The sequence below is a fragment of the Lactuca sativa genome, chromosome 2 (genome assembly GCF_002870075.4).
Source record: "Lactuca sativa cultivar Salinas chromosome 2, Lsat_Salinas_v11, whole genome shotgun sequence".
Classification (NCBI taxonomy): Eukaryota; Viridiplantae; Streptophyta; class Magnoliopsida; order Asterales; family Asteraceae; genus Lactuca; species Lactuca sativa.
In genome coordinates, this window is record NC_056624.2 from 172,457,239 (window position 1) to 172,476,583 (window position 19,345).

Here is a 19,345-nt window from a genome sequence, read left to right on the forward strand (position 1 = left end):
ACATACGAACAAATATTGGATTTCTGAAACAAACATTTAAAACAGTCGAGCCTTGGTAGAAGGCTACACTTTATACTAGTAGAAAATATGGGATTTTCTAGAAATTTCAAACGTTTACAATTACTTACAAACATATTCGTTGGTACAAACTTTCTTTCAAACAACTACATGCCTTTCTTTACAGCTTTACAAATCAAGTCACATAAATACTTATGAACTCACCAGCATTATTGCTGATACTCGCTTTCAAAATAACTTGTATTCCCAGGATACGGATAGACAGGTACGACTACCAGGTTTTGTGAAGACGGAGCGATCAAGACTCGTCTTTTATTTCTGAATATTCATTTTTGTAGAATTATACTATGAAAGAACTCAAATGTAATTACAATTATACTATTAATGCAATGGATGATGTTGTTGCTTGTTTACTACTTAGCATTGTTGTGATACATTACATGACGTCCTCCGCCCCAGAACGTTTCCGCCGTTCTCGGTTTTGGGGTGTGACAGATTGGTATCAGAACATTGTTTATAGTGAATCAAGTATATCAACCCATAAAAGATATACAAACTATAAATACAATAGGGATTAAAATACTCTGATAAAGAGATCATACTTTTAAATAATAAAATATTTAAGTAAGTATACGTGCCTGCATACATACTAAAATCAGTATCACTAGGACGGAACAAAAGTATTACAAATGTTGGGCAACACAAGTAGACTTAGAGACATATAGTCAAAACTGGGATGATATAGCCTGATCAACTATATTTTCCAAGGGTTGACTAGCATGTGCATAAGTGTGGTTGTGAGTTACAACAAGTCTAAAAACTTACCCACAACACCACAATAGGAACAATAGAACGTAAACCTAAAATACTATAGGAGTACTTTTTGTATTCTATAAACTACTTATGTGTTAGATTCTTATACCCCAAATTACCGTATAAATAACATAGCTGGACCCCATCCCCACGACAACTCGTACTTCCCGAACAAAGGCAGTGATGGATGGTTTAGAGAAGAACCAGAGAATGATCATCCAATCCCTTTTGAATGATCACCATACTGAAAATCTTTCGGATGAGGATAACTCTGAACTCGAGAAGGAGAACCTACCCCCGGTAACTTCCAATTCAAACCCTAACCCTCGTCTAGCTTTTCATGGCCCAACACTTCCTTGGGTAGTATGCCTAGAAACATGGAGCGCGGAACAAGATCAACCTCTGTCGTCAAAAGGAGACCGAAGCTACTACCACTTAAGCGAAGGGAGCTCAGCAGACAAAGTTCTAACAATACTGATCCGCAGAGTTGATCAAAACGAAATTCAAGGCAGGACGACGCTCCATTATATCAAAGAAGTTAAATACCAATGCAAGAATGCACACCATCTACACCAATCATCTTGAAAACACTCGTGAGAGATCTAAGAGAGACCATGAGACCCTGCTGCAAGCATTAGCTGAAACACAAGCCGAAGTCATAGAACTCCGAAGGGTATACAAAGGACACCTACTCGATATGGAATGTCAACTGACTGGGATGAGAGTCCACCAGAGGGATGACCGTCACCAAAAATAGATGCCTTACTTTAATTTCCCTTGTTAAAAGAATTACTTTTATGTCTATTCCCGATGCAGCATTTTTCTATGTAACTATCTTGTACTGTAAGTACTGTTAGTTAGGCCTTTATGCGGCCAAAACCTTTCTACTCATGATATGATGTAAGACCTTCTTCAAGATAAAATTTTCCTAAACTAATTCCATCTTAAACATCGATGATATTGACAATCGGCTAACCCCCGTGTCACTCTTTGTTCAAAAACCCTCATCAAACCCTCGTTGGAGTCTATCTGAAAACATGCTTTAGTCAAAACATTGGACTATAGTAATTTAACTCCGAAAACACTTCCAAGTCTCTATAGTGGTAAGATCATGTTATTCACCAACTAACGATACCTCGGCTTGAACAACAAACATACTTCTACTCTATACTAGGACTGCATCATAGGGATGTAGGTCAAACTTTCGAGAACATACTCTTACTCGTTACTTAAGCGATCAAAATACACCTAGGTTCAACCTTAATATCTCACGAACTCCTTTTCCTTTCGTGTTACAGAATCATGTCGCCGAAGAAAAGTAATCAACCCATCAGCCAAACACCAACTCTTCAGATTGATGCAACTACCTTTCAAGCTGCAGTCTCAGCTGCAGTGACAACTATTCTGAATCACCTTAACGCCAACTATGCAAATGTTAGCGGGATGGTTTTCAATAATTCCAATCCAAGTAACAACCAAGTACACCCACGAGTAACAAACTACCACGACGCTCCTAACCTCAAACCAATGAGCAACAAACGAAAATTTTGGGATAAAGTTAAAGACAAATCACCATGAGGGACAAACAAGAAACCATTACCGGTGGCAGCCTTCGCAGCCACGACATCTTTAACTCCTATCACCAACACTACAAGTATCCCAATTATCCCTAACCCGGCCAGACAGTATGCTGGAAACCTACCGAATTGCAATAAGTGCAACTTCCATCACTTAGGTAGTTGTCGTCTGTTACACTGCAAGACCTGCAACAAGAACGGACACACTACCCGCTTCTGCAGGACTCGGGTCAAACACATTACTTCAACCACCAATGTCGAAACTTCTCGGATATGCCATCTATGTGGTTTAATGGGACACTTCAAGAGGGATTGCCCAACAGAGAAGAACGACCGTAGAACAGGAGGAGTTTGACCTCAGAATGGAAAAAGGCAATGTAGGACCCGACTATAATAGGGGCTCACTTCCAATCGTCAGCATTAAGTATGTCATTAAACTCGCATAAAACTAGTGCAACTCGAGTCTTACCTTTTGAGAGATCCCGTCAGTATAAGGGGACCATCATGTTGCATATACTTGCCTTTTGTAGTATACGTTGTTCGCAACAATAGTCTTGTAGTAGAACCAAAGTACTGTAACTCTGTTAAAAGTTGCACTGTTGTGTTTTGTCTGTAATACCCTTATAATCAAACCTAATACCGTATTTCCAAGTAAGTCCAATATCATCATACAATTTGACTCAATTCTATCCTCGCAATATCAGTTTCGTGCGTATTTCTCCTTCTCCGAAAGCATCTTTCTAGCGAAGCCGTCATTCCAGAACTCCAAAGTACTCATACATAGAGTACCTCCAGTTTCTCATCCTTTCCCAGGAAACCGCAGCAAACCTCCCCAAGGTATCACTCGTACAGTACGTCAAGTTCAATCTAAAGACCCATATGGTTAATCTGTCTCCAAAAAAATGTATACATAAGGGTAGTATATAATCAAGATTCTACAGGTTTAGAATTGATGATTCCACTTTAACTTCTTTTCCTCGTTGGGATGTGAGCTTAAAGAGGAATCATTTATTCAACTACCTTTTCAATCTTAATTATATACGACTCGTATAACCGAGACTGTGATAGATGAACCAGGTATGAGTTCTACTATGAACTTCAAAACGGAGACTGCCCAAGACTGCGAGTGATCGTACGCCCGTAAGAATAAACTTAGAAATACCTATCCTTTTCCCCTAATTCATGAGTAGTCATACTTCTTTTAGATATTCACGACAACTAATCCACCCCAAAGATTTGACATCATAATCAGTAGGATTTGGTTAAGTCTACATCGAGCCGACATCAGGCGTCTTGATAAAGCAATTTTCCCTAAACAACAATTCCCTAGTTATTTACAGCGGCAAACCAAGTACGAACCCTCTCATCAATTCGTGTATGCAAGCTCAGGAATGCTTATGAAGGAAATGTCATGCATTCCTTACACACATCGCCGAGACATGCCTAGAAGTGGAGGACATCCAGAACATCCAAGAAGTACGCGACTTTTCCCAACACCTTTCTGAAAGGACAACCAAGACTACCAACACGGCGTCAAGTCAAATTCAGAGTAGACTTAGTTCCAGTAGCCAAATCACCTTATTCTCTAGCTCCAACAGAAGTGCAAGAACTTCCTAACGAACTTAACAAACTCCTCAGAAGGGGATTCTTTAGGACAAGTTTTTCACTTGGAAGAGCACCGGATTCGTCTATAAACAAGAAAGAGCGTTCCAAACGCTAAAGTAAGTCTAATGCACCACACCAATATTATCCCTCCCAAAAAGGGGATAGAATATTGCATGGTGTAATGCGATACCTATAACCAAGAGCTTGGTTGAATTATTATGCAAGAGGAAAGATCACTACCTATACCTCAAGACAGTTTAAGACCCAAGAATTTGACTGTTCAACACATGACCTTAATTTAGGAACAGCGAGGATTGCTCCGAAGATCTAGAGACACTATTTGTAGAGTACAAGGTATACTATGTTCACAAACCACAAAAACATTCAACATACATTCAACCAAGGAGAGTTATCATCCAGAAATGTCAAATGACAGAAGCAAAGTCGTATCCCGATAGTAAAAGGGTCGCTGGAATGCCAAGCGAGGACCTGAATACACCTGGGAATGCGAGGATCAGATGAAACAAAAGTACCCGCATCTTTTTCCTAAAACTGTAAACACTATCTTAGATTAAATTTCGGGACGAAATTCCCTTAACGGGGGGATGATGTGACAACCCTATTTTCCCCAAAAGCATTGTAAACACTCGAAAGCTAAAAACAACGAAATTAACCTCGAAAATAAAGTGTTCAAGTATCTAAGTTGGGATGCATCGAAAATTAGATATCATACCAAGGGTTCCAAAAACATAAAGAACGCTCAAAACCAGGTTATATTGAAGAAATTATAACCACTCGTATATTTACGACACGACGTTAAAACATTATTTGACGTAAAAAGTAGAATCTCAATAAAATGCATTTTTGCCTTAAGTATCTAAACAAAAGTCGTAGATCTCGTTGAAAGGTGAACGTGCATAAAAAGATCGCCCAAATTGGACCTCGTATGAAGAAGTTACGGATTTTCAAAGTTTCGTAACAGTAGTAGAGGGCTAAAAACTCGGATTGAAGATCGAGTGTTATTTAGCTATCGCCACCTAAACGGAAGTTGATGGTCTCCTCAGTAGTAATAAAACAATAGAAAGACAAACGAAAACCGACGACGAATAAACAACCTATGAATATCAAACGGACTTTAGGAGGCCCGTCCTATTAAAAATATATCATTAAAAATAAAGTCAAAACTAGCCGACGGAGTCTAAATGAAAGTTGTAGAGCATAATCTCACCTACGCGTGGATATAAAGAACGCGAAAAATGGAGCTCGTACGCGAAAGTTACGAAATTTAGAAGTCGGAAGCAGGGATTACGCCCCGCGTAATCTGGGAGTACGCCCCGCGTACTAGACCCAGAGTCGAGTCCCATCGGCCCACCCAAGCTACGCTTAGCTAGACTCAAGTCGTAAGCCATGACGCATTTTTACGCCCAGCGTAACGACGTACGCGCTGCGTACGTGAGTACGCCCCGCGTACTCCAAAATTACGCCCCGCGTACGAGGCAATTCCAGCCTATAAATAGAAAGGTTCAGCTGCGAATTTAAGCACACATTCTCAAACCTCCAGATACTCTCACCCTTTTTCCAAGCACCAGAGACCATTCCCTCACCTCGGTTTCCGCACTCGAGCCCCGACGAAGGATTTACGCTGCAGAGATCCCCGAAGAGCCCGACGACGCAACCATCCGCGGTCGAAGTTCTGCTCAACCTTAGCCTCTCTCTTCAAACTTAACGAGTGAGTTCATACCCCTATAATCTACATTTTTATCAATATTGTTTTAATATACACTTTTGAGGGGGGAATACAAGTAAACACACGATTATTATCGTGTGTAACTCAAAGTTTCACTAAATACTCATTTTTATCAAGTAAATCATATGTGATTCATAACCGTTATATGACATCTTTCGTACAGAAAACATAACACAATATCATCTGATATATATATATTGAAATTAAATATGTTGTTATACGTATACGAATCAAACAGTTTATTTATACTTTGAGTACAGGTGTTCATTTATGTCACCACAAAAGTTGCACATTTCATAACAAGTGAGCATTACACTAGGGTTACTATCCGAACGAAACGATCTTTTGGAAAAACTATAATAGTTTACGACAAACATTTTTTACATGTTAAAAACTTTTTATCAAACTGTCTTACATACTTTATGTTTCCTTTCAAACACCGTCAGAATCGTATTTCAAACAAAGGTCTTCCGATACTAAAAATTTGTTCTTGTCAAAACAAACTATTTTCAATCTGTTTTATAAACATAATTATAATATTTTTCTTATAGAGTTTTGATACAAAAATAACTTTATGTTAAAGGGCTATTATATCACCAAGTCGTTATTACCAAATGGGAACATACTTTTGAAAAACTATAATGAGTGTAGGGTTCAAGTAATTCATACATTTTACATATACATCTCGACAAAATGCTTTCAAAAGGGGTAAAGTCTTTATTATCGTAAATCTGCTTATACCAAGTAATGTGAGACAATTGAACTTCAACGTACTCGTAAGTATGCAATTCAAGTCCTATATTATATATCTTAATATCTTGGAGAGAGAGCGTGATACTTGTGTATAGATCTATACGGGATTGACAATCCCACACCTAAGCTGTTAGCTACAGCTAGGCCGGCAGGCCTGGGGTGACAAATGTCATAACAGTTCCAACGCCTGAAGAACGTTGTTACAGGCCATCAGGGTCATTAGCATGGTTATAAAACTCACAGAAAAGTATAAAAACAAGTTTGATTTACGGAGTTTTCATATACCTTAGCATTTATAACTGTACACAAATCTACTATTTTAGACATGAAAAACATCATGATAGTTTCATTTTGGGACTTTTGATGTACCATCTACATACGAACAAATATTGGATTTCTGAAACAAACATTTAAAACAGTCGAGCCTTGGTAGAAGGCTACACTTTATACTAGTAGAAAATATGGGATTTTCTAGAAATTTCAAACGTTTACAATTACTTACAAACATATTCGTTGGTACAAACTTTCTTTCAAACAACTACATGCCTTTCTTTACAGCTTTACAAATCAAGTCACATAAATACTTATGAACTCACCAGCATTATTGCTGATACTCGCTTTCAAAATAACTTGTATTCCCAGGATACGGATAGACAGGTACGACTACCAGGTTTTGTGAAGACGGAGCGATCAAGACTCGTCTTTTATTTCTGAATATTCATTTTTGTAGAATTATACTATGAAAGAACTCAAATGTAATTACAATTATACTATTAATGCAATGGATGATGTTGTTGCTTGTTTACTACTTAGCATTGTTGTGATACATTACATGACGTCCTCCGCCCCAGAACGTTTCCGCCGTTCTCGGTTTTGGGGTGTGACACAACCTCCCTAATGTAAATCTCCACCAACTTCTCCGCAGAGATACTCTCCTGGATCAGTATAAAATGCGTGTTCTTGGTCAATCGATCCACGATAACCCAAATCGAATCCACTCTGTGCGCAGTCCGAGGCAACTTCGTGATGTAATCCATGGTAATCTACTCCCATTTCCATATTGGAATCTCCAACGGTTGCATCTTCCCGTGAGGTCGTTGCTCGGCTTTGACTTTCCTGCAAGTCACACACCACTCCATATACCAAGCCACATCCCGCTATATGTAGGGCCACCAATAATCAGTACGAAGATCTCTATATATCTTTGTCGCCCCAGGGTGAATGGAGAACCTAGACTTGTGATCCTCCTCCATCATAACATGACGCACATCGCCCTAATATGGAACCCATACTCTCCAATGAAGAGTCAACAACCCACGGTTATCATAATCAAATGAAGCCACCTGACCCACAATACGCTCACTCTTCCGGTGCTCTTTGTTCATAGCCTCGATCTGAGCCTCGCGAATCCGCTCCAATAGTAGAGTAATCACGGTCATCCTCAAACATATATCCCTGATTGGAGCCACGACCACCTTGCGGCTGAGAGTGTCCACCACCACATTGGCCTTCCCCAAGTGATAAAGGATCTCACAATCATAATCCTTCACCACATCCAACCATCGGAGCTGTCTCATATTCATATTTGGCTGATCTATCAGATACTTAAGGCTTTTGTGGTCCGTGTAAATAATACATCGAACCCCATAAAGGTAATGTCACCAAAACTTGAGGGCGAAAACCACAACCCCCAACTCCAAATGATGCGTCAGATAATTCTCTTCATGAGGCTTTAGCTGCCTCAAAGCGTAAGCGATCACACGACCCCTCTGCATCAACAATGTCCCCAACCCATGATCAACACATCACAATAAACCACAAAATCCTCAACACCCTCCGACAGGGTCAAAATCGTTTCCTCGCACAACCGCTGTCTCAAGGTCTCAAAAGCTGCCTGCTACTCAGGCCCGCAGTGAAATGTGACCGTCTTCTTTGTCAACCAAGTCAAAGGAACAACGATCTCGAAGAAATCCTGTATAAATCTCCGATAATAACCTGCTAGACCAAGGAAACTCCAAATCTTAGATGGAGACCTCGGAACCTCCCACCGCATCACAACCTCGACCTTGAGCGGATCGACCATAATACCATTCTGATTGACAAAGTGTCCCATAAATTTCACCTCGCGCAACCAGAACTCACACTTAGAGAACTTTGTGAAAAGTCTCTCCCTCTTCAAAGTCTCCAACACCTACCTCAAATGCTCCACGTGTTGTTTCTAGATCTTTGAATAGACCAAGATATCATCAATGAATCGTTGACTGATCCAACATCAGCAAGCACATGCGGTTCATGAGATCCATGAGCGTGGCAGGAGCCTTGGTGAGTCCAAAAGGCATCACCACAAACTCGTAATGACCATAATGAGTCTGAAAGTTGTCTTTTGCACATCCTCATCTATAACCCTCATCTGATGATAACCCTAATGTAAATCAATCTTGGAAAACCAAGATGCACCTTAAAGCTGGTCAAATAGATCATCAATCCTCGGGAGTGGATAACGGTTCTACCCCGTTACCTTATTCAGCTCCCGCTGTCAATGCACATACAAAGAGACCCATCCTTCTTCTTCACAAGTAAGATCGGTGCCCCCATGGCGAACTGCTTGGTCGAATGAATCCCTTGTTTAACAACTCATGTAGTTATGTAGACAACTCTTGCGTCTCGGGAGGAGCCAAATGATACGGTGCTTTGGCTATCGGAGTCGCACCTGGAACCAAATCAATCCTGAACTCAACCTTCCTTTCTGGAGGCACCCCAGGAAAATCCTCTGAAAACACATTCGGATACTCACGCACAATAGGCACATCATCCACAGTCAGGTTACCCTTATCACGGGTATCCATAACATAGGCGACAAATCTGGAGCAACCCTACTAAATAAAGTGTCTGGCCCTCGCTGCTAAACATAAAATCGGCCCATGCTGAGCCCACTCTCCCTGAACCACTAACTCTCCTCTATTTGGGGTTCGAATCTGAACTAACTACTGCTCACAATCGATCACTTCCCCATTAGGTCTCATCTAATCTATACCCACGATAAACTTGTTCCCACTCTAAGGAATGGGAACCAAATCAACCATATGCTGCTCCCTGAACAAATTGAGATTACAACCCCGACGAGCCCTCACTACCCGGACAGATTGATCATCTGCAATTTTGACATCTAAAGGATAATCCATCTCCCCCTGAGCCCCAACAAACCTCTTGCTATGCGCAAGCGACATAAAGGATCGGGTAGCCCCTGAATCAAACAACACCAAAGTATAAATACCATTCACAAGGAACGATCCTAAAATAAAACACATAAATATAAGCAGATAACTAATATAAATAAAGAGATAAGGAGAAGATACATATGTTGGATTAGGTTTCTAAGCCCATAACTATAATTGGTATATACTTGACCCGATAGTAGCATGTTCCTTTTGGGTTGCCTTCACCATAGCAATTTGATAGGATGAATTATGGAGAAAGAGGTTAATTGTGATTTCTTAATATATTTTAAGAATAATATATTAATTGTGAAATCATATTATTTAACTAGTATTGATTAAAAATTAATTTGGAATTAATTTAGTGATCAAAAGAGACTGATTAAATCAACGGGGACTGATTATGTAAATTAGTAATAGTTTTAGTTTAGGCTAATGGACCCTATTGGTATAAGGGTGGACGAAAACTATATGAAAGTCCATATAGATTTTGTCCACAGACTTACCATAAGGGATACATGTGTTGCTTAGGGCCTAAGTAAGGGAATTAGGGTTTCCAAATGAAAACCCTAGAAGCCTCAACTATAAAAGGAACCCCATGGCTCCAAAATCGGCACCGATGCATTCATAGAGAACCTAGCCGATTTTGAGCCACTCTAACCTCTCTCTCATAATTCTCCATTGCAACTTGGTGTTTGTGACTTATTAGACGTGCATCAATTGAGACACTAGGCTCTTGAAAGTCAAGATCAAATAACTACAAGGAAAAGGTATTCATCTAACTTGGTTTTAGTTATCAATTCCGAATCGTGTATGCTAGTCATAGGTTTTATGCTTTGGATGATTATTTGCATGTATAACTTAAGAAAAACTTAGATCCAAAGCATTAGGGTTGCATGTACACCATAGGAATGTTGTAGTGCTCAAAACCCATCAACATACCTGTCACCACGTCAGGAGCTGCACGAGCCTCGTTGGCTGTCAACTGAAAAGCCCTGCTCTTCACCACAGGTGTATCAGCCTTGCCCTGGCAGACGTCAGTAATCCGTAGAGTTGCGGGAGAGAGTGCTTGCGCTGGTCCTGATGCAATCAAACTTGGACAATGGGCCTTCTTGTGGCCCCTATGACTGCAATGAAAGAAAATCAGATCAGATACTGGGGTGGTGATGGTAGTTGCAGTAGAATCTCTACAAATATGACTCTTCCTACCTCACTAGAAGCAGCCAGAACCACCCATCCTGCACGCCTCATCGTGCGTCCTTATACACTTCCACAGCGGTCCCGGCCCTGCTAACCCTTCTATCTCATATCAAAAACCTTGGGCCTCTTTCTCGAACCCTCCGCACTCTCCACATAAATTGGATTCCTCTTCTTCTCCATCTCTAAATCATTCTCTCTTTTCCTATCCCTTGGTATCATATCCTCCAGCATCCTGCAACTGGATCGACTCACAAACTGCGGAATATCACTCCTCAGCATCTTATGGTACCTCGTATTCTTCATCTCCTCATTTGACACATACTGCAGAACCAACATTTCCCCCTCACGAAACATCACAGTGATCTCAGCCACCGTATCAGTAGTTTGGCAGAGATCTTGAAACTCTCGTGCCAACTGTTGCACCTCGATCACTGGTGCGAACTTGGCCCTGAATCTAGTCGTAAAATCATCCAATGACATTGAATCAAAAACATCATTACCAACTGCGCACCCAATAATATCATCCTTCTGGTCTCGGGCTTTGTCTTTCGGAAGACAGGAAGCAAGTTTGACCTTTTCCCCCTCGGGACAACATCTGGTGCGGAAGGTGTTACCAACATCCGCTAACCACCTCCTGCTTACTAACGGGTCCTTCACCCTGTGATAGTCTAGAGCTCCACATGCCTAGAACTCCCTGAAGGTCAATGAACGCACCCCAATCAAGGCCACCATATCAGAATGGAAAGAACCCAAACGCTCCTCCAACAGCTCCATAGTACCCTCCTTGATCGTACCGAAGATCACATGAGTCTGCTCGAGAATGGAGCACGTAATCTCAGATGAAATGAACTCCCTTGTCTGATCATCCAACTGTCCGACTCCAAAACTTGAGCGCGAGCCTTCACCAGCACAATAACTACCAACCGGTCGGCCTCAAAGAGTCACCATACTGATAATAGACCATATAAACCATCAGAATACGCATCAAAATTTATCGAGGGATCACAAACTCTACAACCTTCCTAGTTTCATTGAAGCTCTCCTTGATTCGAGTATGGATCCTCTGCGTCTAGTAGTATGATCCCATACTACCTTCCACATCTATCTGTACTTTCCCCAAGGATTTTCTTGAATCCACCATGTCACTTTATATCCATACAATTAACCCTCATCAAGATAAGGGTCCCAACACTAAATCTCTCCTAGGTTTTCCTAGGGAAAACTCCACACCACTCTCCGCCTTCAGCTGCAGAAGGAAGTCTTGGTAACTTCCTCTAACTAGCTCACGAATACACTTACATATCACCAAAACCAGATAATTCTTCGAATGAGAGGTTTCACACTACAACGGTTGGACTCAAACAAGAGCTACGCAATAGAGTTAAAACCTAACCTTCTAAAATTAACTAGTCTTAATAATATGTAACCTAACATATTCACTTACTAGTTAGCTGAAACTAGTTAGAAATCCTAAAAAGCACAAGGAAAGCAGCATTCGAGCATCAAGTAATCATAACCAATCATAACCTAATGAGGTTATCCTATCACTGACTGATCGGTACTAGCAAGCAAGTCTACAAGCTTATACAATAGGCATACAAAGGCATCTCTCCTAGCATTCTATCATGCAAATAATGAGCAGATCCTTAGCCCTAACTAGCATGTGATTCACAAATTCACAAATCAAATCATATCAGATATCATGTATGGGTATTTTGGGAAAACTTACTTGAGCTCGGTTGATTGCATGTACCACACCCTTTCTTGTATTAGAAAACCCTTTTCTTAAAAACATTTCTTTTTAAATTTTTTACCAAATCCTCAGTTTGAGTTCAGACACACCCAAGATTATGTCCGAATCCTTCACACTAAGGCTCTGATACCAAATTATAAAGTCCCAAAAATAAGACCCAAAAATTTCATATTTCAATTCATAAAACAATATCCTAAAACATCATCATAATTTCTAAGTGGAACAAATGTATCAAAACATCATGAAATATCAGATTACTTATGAAATACAGAGCAATATTGTGTGTGCACTGCAGTCACCTCGAACTCTTCCCTTTTGCACCAAAAGTACCTGAAACATAAACTGAAAACCGTAAGCATGAAGCTTAGTGAGTTTTCCCCAAATACCACATACCACACATATCAAACATATAATAGGCCCCACCCGATGAGTGTAACGGGCCCCACCCAGTGAGTATAACGGGCCTCTCCCAACCCACATAACAGGCCCCATCCACTGAGTATAACAAGCCTCGCCCTAACTCTTACAACGGGCCCCACCCAACATCCAAAACATACAAGTATAACAAACAATAACATACAAATTACCCATTCGGACCCACCCATTAAGCATACAACACATACACATGCAAGAGTCACGCAGCCATCTAGCACCCTAACATAGTAAAACACGGGTCAACAATTGTGCCTTCAACCCGCTAACCATGGTGAGGAAGACTCACCTCAGTCTGTTGAATCTCACAGATAAATCTCTAGATGTTTTCCAGAAATCCCTGCACTATCATCATAAAATTGACGAGTATTGAGCATAACAAACAATCCTTATGTGTGCATGCAACCCTAACATTCTTGGATTTATGTTTTCTCTAGTTGAACATACAACTATTGAACATCATAAGGAAAACCCTAGGAGGTATATGCTATTTTCGAAATTCATAAAACTAAGGTTAGAATACATACCTTAATTGTTATATTGTAATAACAATCAATTCTTTAAAGATCTTGAACTTTGAGTGCAAGTGTCACACCTCTAGTAGCTCACACCCAAAACTTAGCAAGAGGATGAAAGAGGAAAGGGGAGGAGGGAGCTTGAAATTTCGGCTTCTCTTCTTATGGTTTCAGGTGGCCGAAACTAGGAGGGGGTAAGGCTCTTTATATAGTGAGGTAGCTTAGAGCCAAAGCTAGGGTTTTAGGAGGAAACCCTAATTCCCTTAGCTTAAGGACTAAGCAGCCCAACAACTCCCATCTAAGAGGCCTTGGACGAAAATTCTAGGGCCTTCCTAGAAGTTGTCATCCATCCCTTCTATGGAGGTTCTAGAGCACAGTTCTTCAACTATCAATAAATTGCCAAACAACCCTTGCACATTTTAATTAATACAATTAATCGCAAAATTAATTCCAATTAATTTCTGATTAACTATTAATTAAATAATATGATTTCTAATTAATATATTATTTTCATAATACATTAATAAATAATTTATTTCAATTTATTATTCAAATAATAAATTCAACCTTTCTCCAAAAATCATCTTGTCTAGTTGCTAGTTATGAGGGTAACCCAAAAGGACTGTGCTGTTATCAATTCAGATATATATCAATTATAGTTATGAGCTTAGACACCTAATACAACAATCTCCTACTTGGATAAGTCTAATAACTATAGTTTCCAGTATAACTTCAAAAATTGATTAGCAAATTATAAATCTCAAAGACGCTGACGAACTCTGACCTAGTCAGTTATGTGTCCTAAGATAAGTAATCATATAATCCTTTGTGCTATAGGATATCATGTGGACAAACGACAAGGAACATAATCAATTAAATTGTCCAATACTTTTTTTCCTGATTTCCGATTTTTAAGGACAAAGAACTACCAAACGAACACATCAATTTAGTCTTGGCTAGGGGCGATACTATAAGTCAATACCAAATCATCGAGGGGCCCAAGATATCGCTTTTCCCGTTAGTACAAAAGGAATAGATAAACTTTAACTTATATGCTTGCATTATTTACTCATTAAATCATGCACAACAATACGTTTTATAACATCAAGCTACTAAGGTGTTTACATATCATCAATACGCAACCAACTCAACAAAAAAAACTATTGGTTGTGTCTCAGAGATGGTTTTATGCTCATCATACACACATATTGCTCTTCATTCATCTTCGATAATCAAATTACGCAGTATTATACGTGCAAACATGACTTCCAAAAGTTTTTCCTCGCCGAAATAAATTGCTGGTTTTTTCAATATAAACCAACATTTCTTAAGATCTCCAAAAGCGCGCTCGACATCCTTCCTAGCTCTTGCTTGAGCTTTCTTGAATTTTTTTCGTCTAGAATCATGTGGACATGTAAAAAATTTAACAAAAATTGCATATTCAGGATATACCTCATCAACTAGATAATAACTATATTTATATGATGTTGCACGTACTTGAAAAGAAGAATCCGATGCAGATTCGTCATATATGTTGTTAAATATAAGTGAACGATTAAGAACGTTAATATCATTAATTGAGCCAGAAGACCAAAAAAAAACATGCAAAATCCACTGATCCTGTGACACCACCGCTTCAAGTATGATCGTTGAGTGACCATGATTACCTCGGGTAAATTGATCATTGTGTGAGGTAGGATAATTTTTCCATGCGCAATGGAGACTATCTAAACATCTTATCATTCTATGAAAGTCATGTACGCTAGCATGACGAGCTTGCAGTTGTATGATTTTATTGTGTGTAGACTTATGTAAATATTTTGGCCCATAAAGCTAAATAATAGTTTTGTAAAAATAATAGAGACTATCTCATGCAGTCCTAGCGGACATCCTAAAACTCTTTTCCAAGACATCCGATGTGATGCCATATGGTAATTGACGAAGTGTAGTTGTTCATTTTCTAAGGGGGTGAAACTGGATGTGCCTCTAACATCGAGATGTTGGAGAAAACTACACTCCCTCGTTAAATCTTCGACAATACGTTCATATAAATGTTTGAACATTTTGAAGCGTCTGCGAAAGTAATACCCTTTAAAAGTGGCTTCTCGTGAAAATAATCTTGTATCAACCGTTGGTTTGCTTCTTCATAGTTTCTATAAGTATATCTCCATATTCTCCGTTCGACACTTTCAGTTGCACTACTACATGTAACTTCATACGTTTGTTCCACCAATTTAGCATCATCGACAACATCTAACATAACTTCAAATTCTTCAGAAGAAGAAGATGACACATTTTTTTTTTTTTGAGAGAGAGAGAGAGAGAGAGAGAGAGAGGAAAAATAATAGAAAGATATAAAAATTTGTTTTTGTTTGAGGGTTTAGATGTTTAAATATGTTTGAGGGTTTAGGGTTTATATATATATATATATATATATATATATATATATATATATATATATATATATATATATATATATATATATATATATATATATATATAATTTGAGGGGTGAACGGTCAAGAAAATGAATAGGAAGGAAAAAAAATACAGTCAATTCTACCACAGTACGGCCAAGACCGCACCCAAATACAGGGGGTCATGTTTCCGGCGAAGGTGGTAAGAATACACTACCTTTACCATATCACTCCTCAAGTCTAATAAAAATATAATTATTAAATAATAAAGATTATAAAAGTTAGTCAAATTGTAATTATATGATAATTACGACTTAAAAAGTAAGACAAATTATAATTGTATAGTAATAATGACTTAAAAATAAAGCTAATCATGTATGAGAGTGATGTAGGTTGGTATATACATAGGATCATGTTTTAATATAAATTTTTCAATTGAAAGTTTGATCTAGAATATTGCTTCGAATTTAAATTGGTTGATTTTACAATTCCCATCTAGAGTTAACAAAAGGAGGGCAAAGGAAAGAGATATGGAGACGAGAGACAGTGTATTTGTGAAGACATGATATACATATTAAAGTCGATTTGTATCATGGTATCTTCCTTGTGGCGAAGCGCAAAATTCTTCTACTTCAAATAAAATACTAACAATAAAAATTATCAATAAGTGTTCAAAAAATAAATACAAAAGCTATATATATAAATGTGAATTATCTACAATAATTTTCTAACAGAGTTTTGAAAAATGTTAGTTGTACAAACGAACAAAACTACGTACGTTGTGACATAATATATAAAGTTAAGTAATATCATATTCTTTCAAAATAATTATGTAAAAAAACACCCAAAAGAATATGTTTTGATATTTCGGATAATTTTTCTTTTTCAAATAACAAAAGAGTGAGCCAATGATTATTGTTCACAGCTTTTATAGGGGATTAGGCACGAATTTATAAAGAATATATGTATATGAATGAAGTAAAAAAAATTAAATAATTTAATCAAAAGTATCAATAAAAACATACGTTGGAATTGGAATATTTATCATCAAAAGGAAGACAAAAAGAAGAAAACAAAAGAAGAAAAAAGTTTGCATGGCACATTAGCAACGTTACTGATTGATACGTATATATATTATAGTATATATATATTATAGTATATGCCAGGTCATTTGAATAAAAGCTGCATGCATACCTTTTCCAAAAAGATATAAAAAAATAAAAAATACCATACATCACCTAGGTTTAGTGCTTAATTTAATAATTAATTATCAACTGACATTTGCTTAAAGGAAATGAATCATGTTTGTATAATATTTAAGTCAAATCTTCTCAAAAGAATCACGTAGTAACTAATCATCTATATTCTGTTTATGCTAAAGGATGTGGCCATTGTTTTTATCTATAAAATATGCAACATTTTGCCACAATTTACTTACGAACGGGTGTTGTGATGTTTTGCTCACCAACTTTTTTTCTTTTTAAATTAAAAATATGCAACATTTACCATTAATATTAATTAAAAATATATATAAATTTCATTAAACATAAATATTAATTAAAAGACATATATTTAAACCTCATCTAATTGTATTTTGTAAAATAGTTTGATCATATATATTCATCATGATGTGATGCTATATACAACTAAATTTTAAAAGTTTTTGTTATATTACAATTTATATTACTTTTAATAACATTTAATTTATAAAAAAAAAAAAAAAAAAAAAAAAAAAAAAGTAGAATAGCAACATTTGTAAGAAATTTCCAACGGTAAAAGAGGATGAGAAATCGGTGATACTTTGTTGTTAGCATGTTAATTACCATCGACAATAGTAGCCATGTCGGAACACCGACGTCAAACAATCCCCACACCCTACAACCTCATAGCTATAAATATTCTAAATTTTTTTTTTTTAGAACCGCAGAAATTTTATTAATAAAACTAGCAAGAAGCTAGAGGAAAGAAAACATCACAACAAATTACAAGCTATGAGGGGATTATGAAGCCAAGAGGTCCAACTAATTTTAACTTTTTTAAGTCTACTAGAAATCCAAAAGAAAGATCTATCAATCACATCATCTAGAATGAGAGACTTCTTGGGTTGAGCCGTTCCAAAAATGGAGGAGTTACGAAAATTCCAAAGACACCATAAGGTAGTGATGATAACAGTGTCAAAAGCTTGTCGCTGCCCTTTTTTGAGGGAAAGAGAATCAGACCACGAGAGAAGAGAATCAATAGAGGATAACTGAGGAAGCTGAACATCCCACCAAATAGCTAACCGAGTCCGTAAGTCAATCAATTGATTGCAATTGAGAAAAAGATGATCAATAGATTCAACAGTATTAGAGCAGACAGGACAGAGAATGGAGTCCATAGTAATCCCACGGAGTGAAAGATTTTCCCTAGTCGGAAGGCTTCTAGACTGCAATCTCCAAATAAATATATTCAGCTTGATAGGCACCCAATTGTTCCAACGAGTTTCAGGACCCCCTGAATGTAACATATGACTATCCAAAAAAGCTCGAAGAGAAGAAACAGTAAAAGAATCAGAGACATCAATAGTCCATCCCAAACGGTCAGGTGAGGATTGAAGAAGAACTCCCTGCATTAAGGAGATAAAAGTATTCCATTGGGTCTCCTCAATACCCCCTCTAGGAGGACGCCTAAAACAATCTAAGTTCCAGACGAGAAGCACCCTATCTCTGACTGATATGGATTTATGAAGATCAAGAGCATAAATCCTATGAAAAGAAGTAGCCAAATGGGTATCCCCCTTCCAAACATCGTGCCAAAAAGAAGTTTTATTCCCATCACCAACTCTACTCGGACTAAGAGGCCTAAGATCGAGATCATGATTATGAAGATGTGCAAGCATCCGAATAACACCATTCCAAGGATCAATTGAACCTCTTCTATGAGAGAAAGAGCAACTACCACCATCCCGACCATAAATAGCCTTAACAACTTTAACCCATATCAAATCCGAATTATGAAAGAATCTCCAACGCCATTTATAGAGCATAGCCCGATTAAAGGAATACAGACTACCAACACCAAGACCCCCATTCTTTTTTTGGGCTAAGACCCTATCCCAGCGAACCTAGTGCATGCGTCGCTCACCCTTGTCAGCACCCCAAAAAAACCTAGCTCGAAGAGACTCCAAGGTGTTGACAACGGAGATAGGGACCATAAAGATAGACATCCAATAGCTTCCAAGACTTCCAAGACTTCCAAGAACCGATTTGATCAAAGTTAGGCGTCCTCCTGAAGAAAGACAATTAGCTTTCCAGCCCGAGA

General features: G+C 38.2%; 1 protein-coding gene across 1 annotated transcript; it reads right to left on the reverse strand.

Annotated features, from left to right (window-relative positions):
- Positions 1–18,017: 18,017 nt before the first annotated feature.
- On the reverse strand, positions 18,018–19,070 carry LOC111900288 (uncharacterized). The gene has a single exon (XM_023896172.1). It carries the CDS (start codon positions 19,068–19,070, stop codon positions 18,018–18,020), a length of 1,053 nt encoding a protein of 350 aa, XP_023751940.1.
- Positions 19,071–19,345: the final 275 nt, after the last annotated feature.

Bases quoted from the DNA above. Each gene is read 5' to 3' on its own strand.
- LOC111900288 (XM_023896172.1), bottom strand. From the start codon at position 19,070: ATGCTCTATAAATGGCGTTGGAGATTCTTTCATAATTCGGATTTGATA.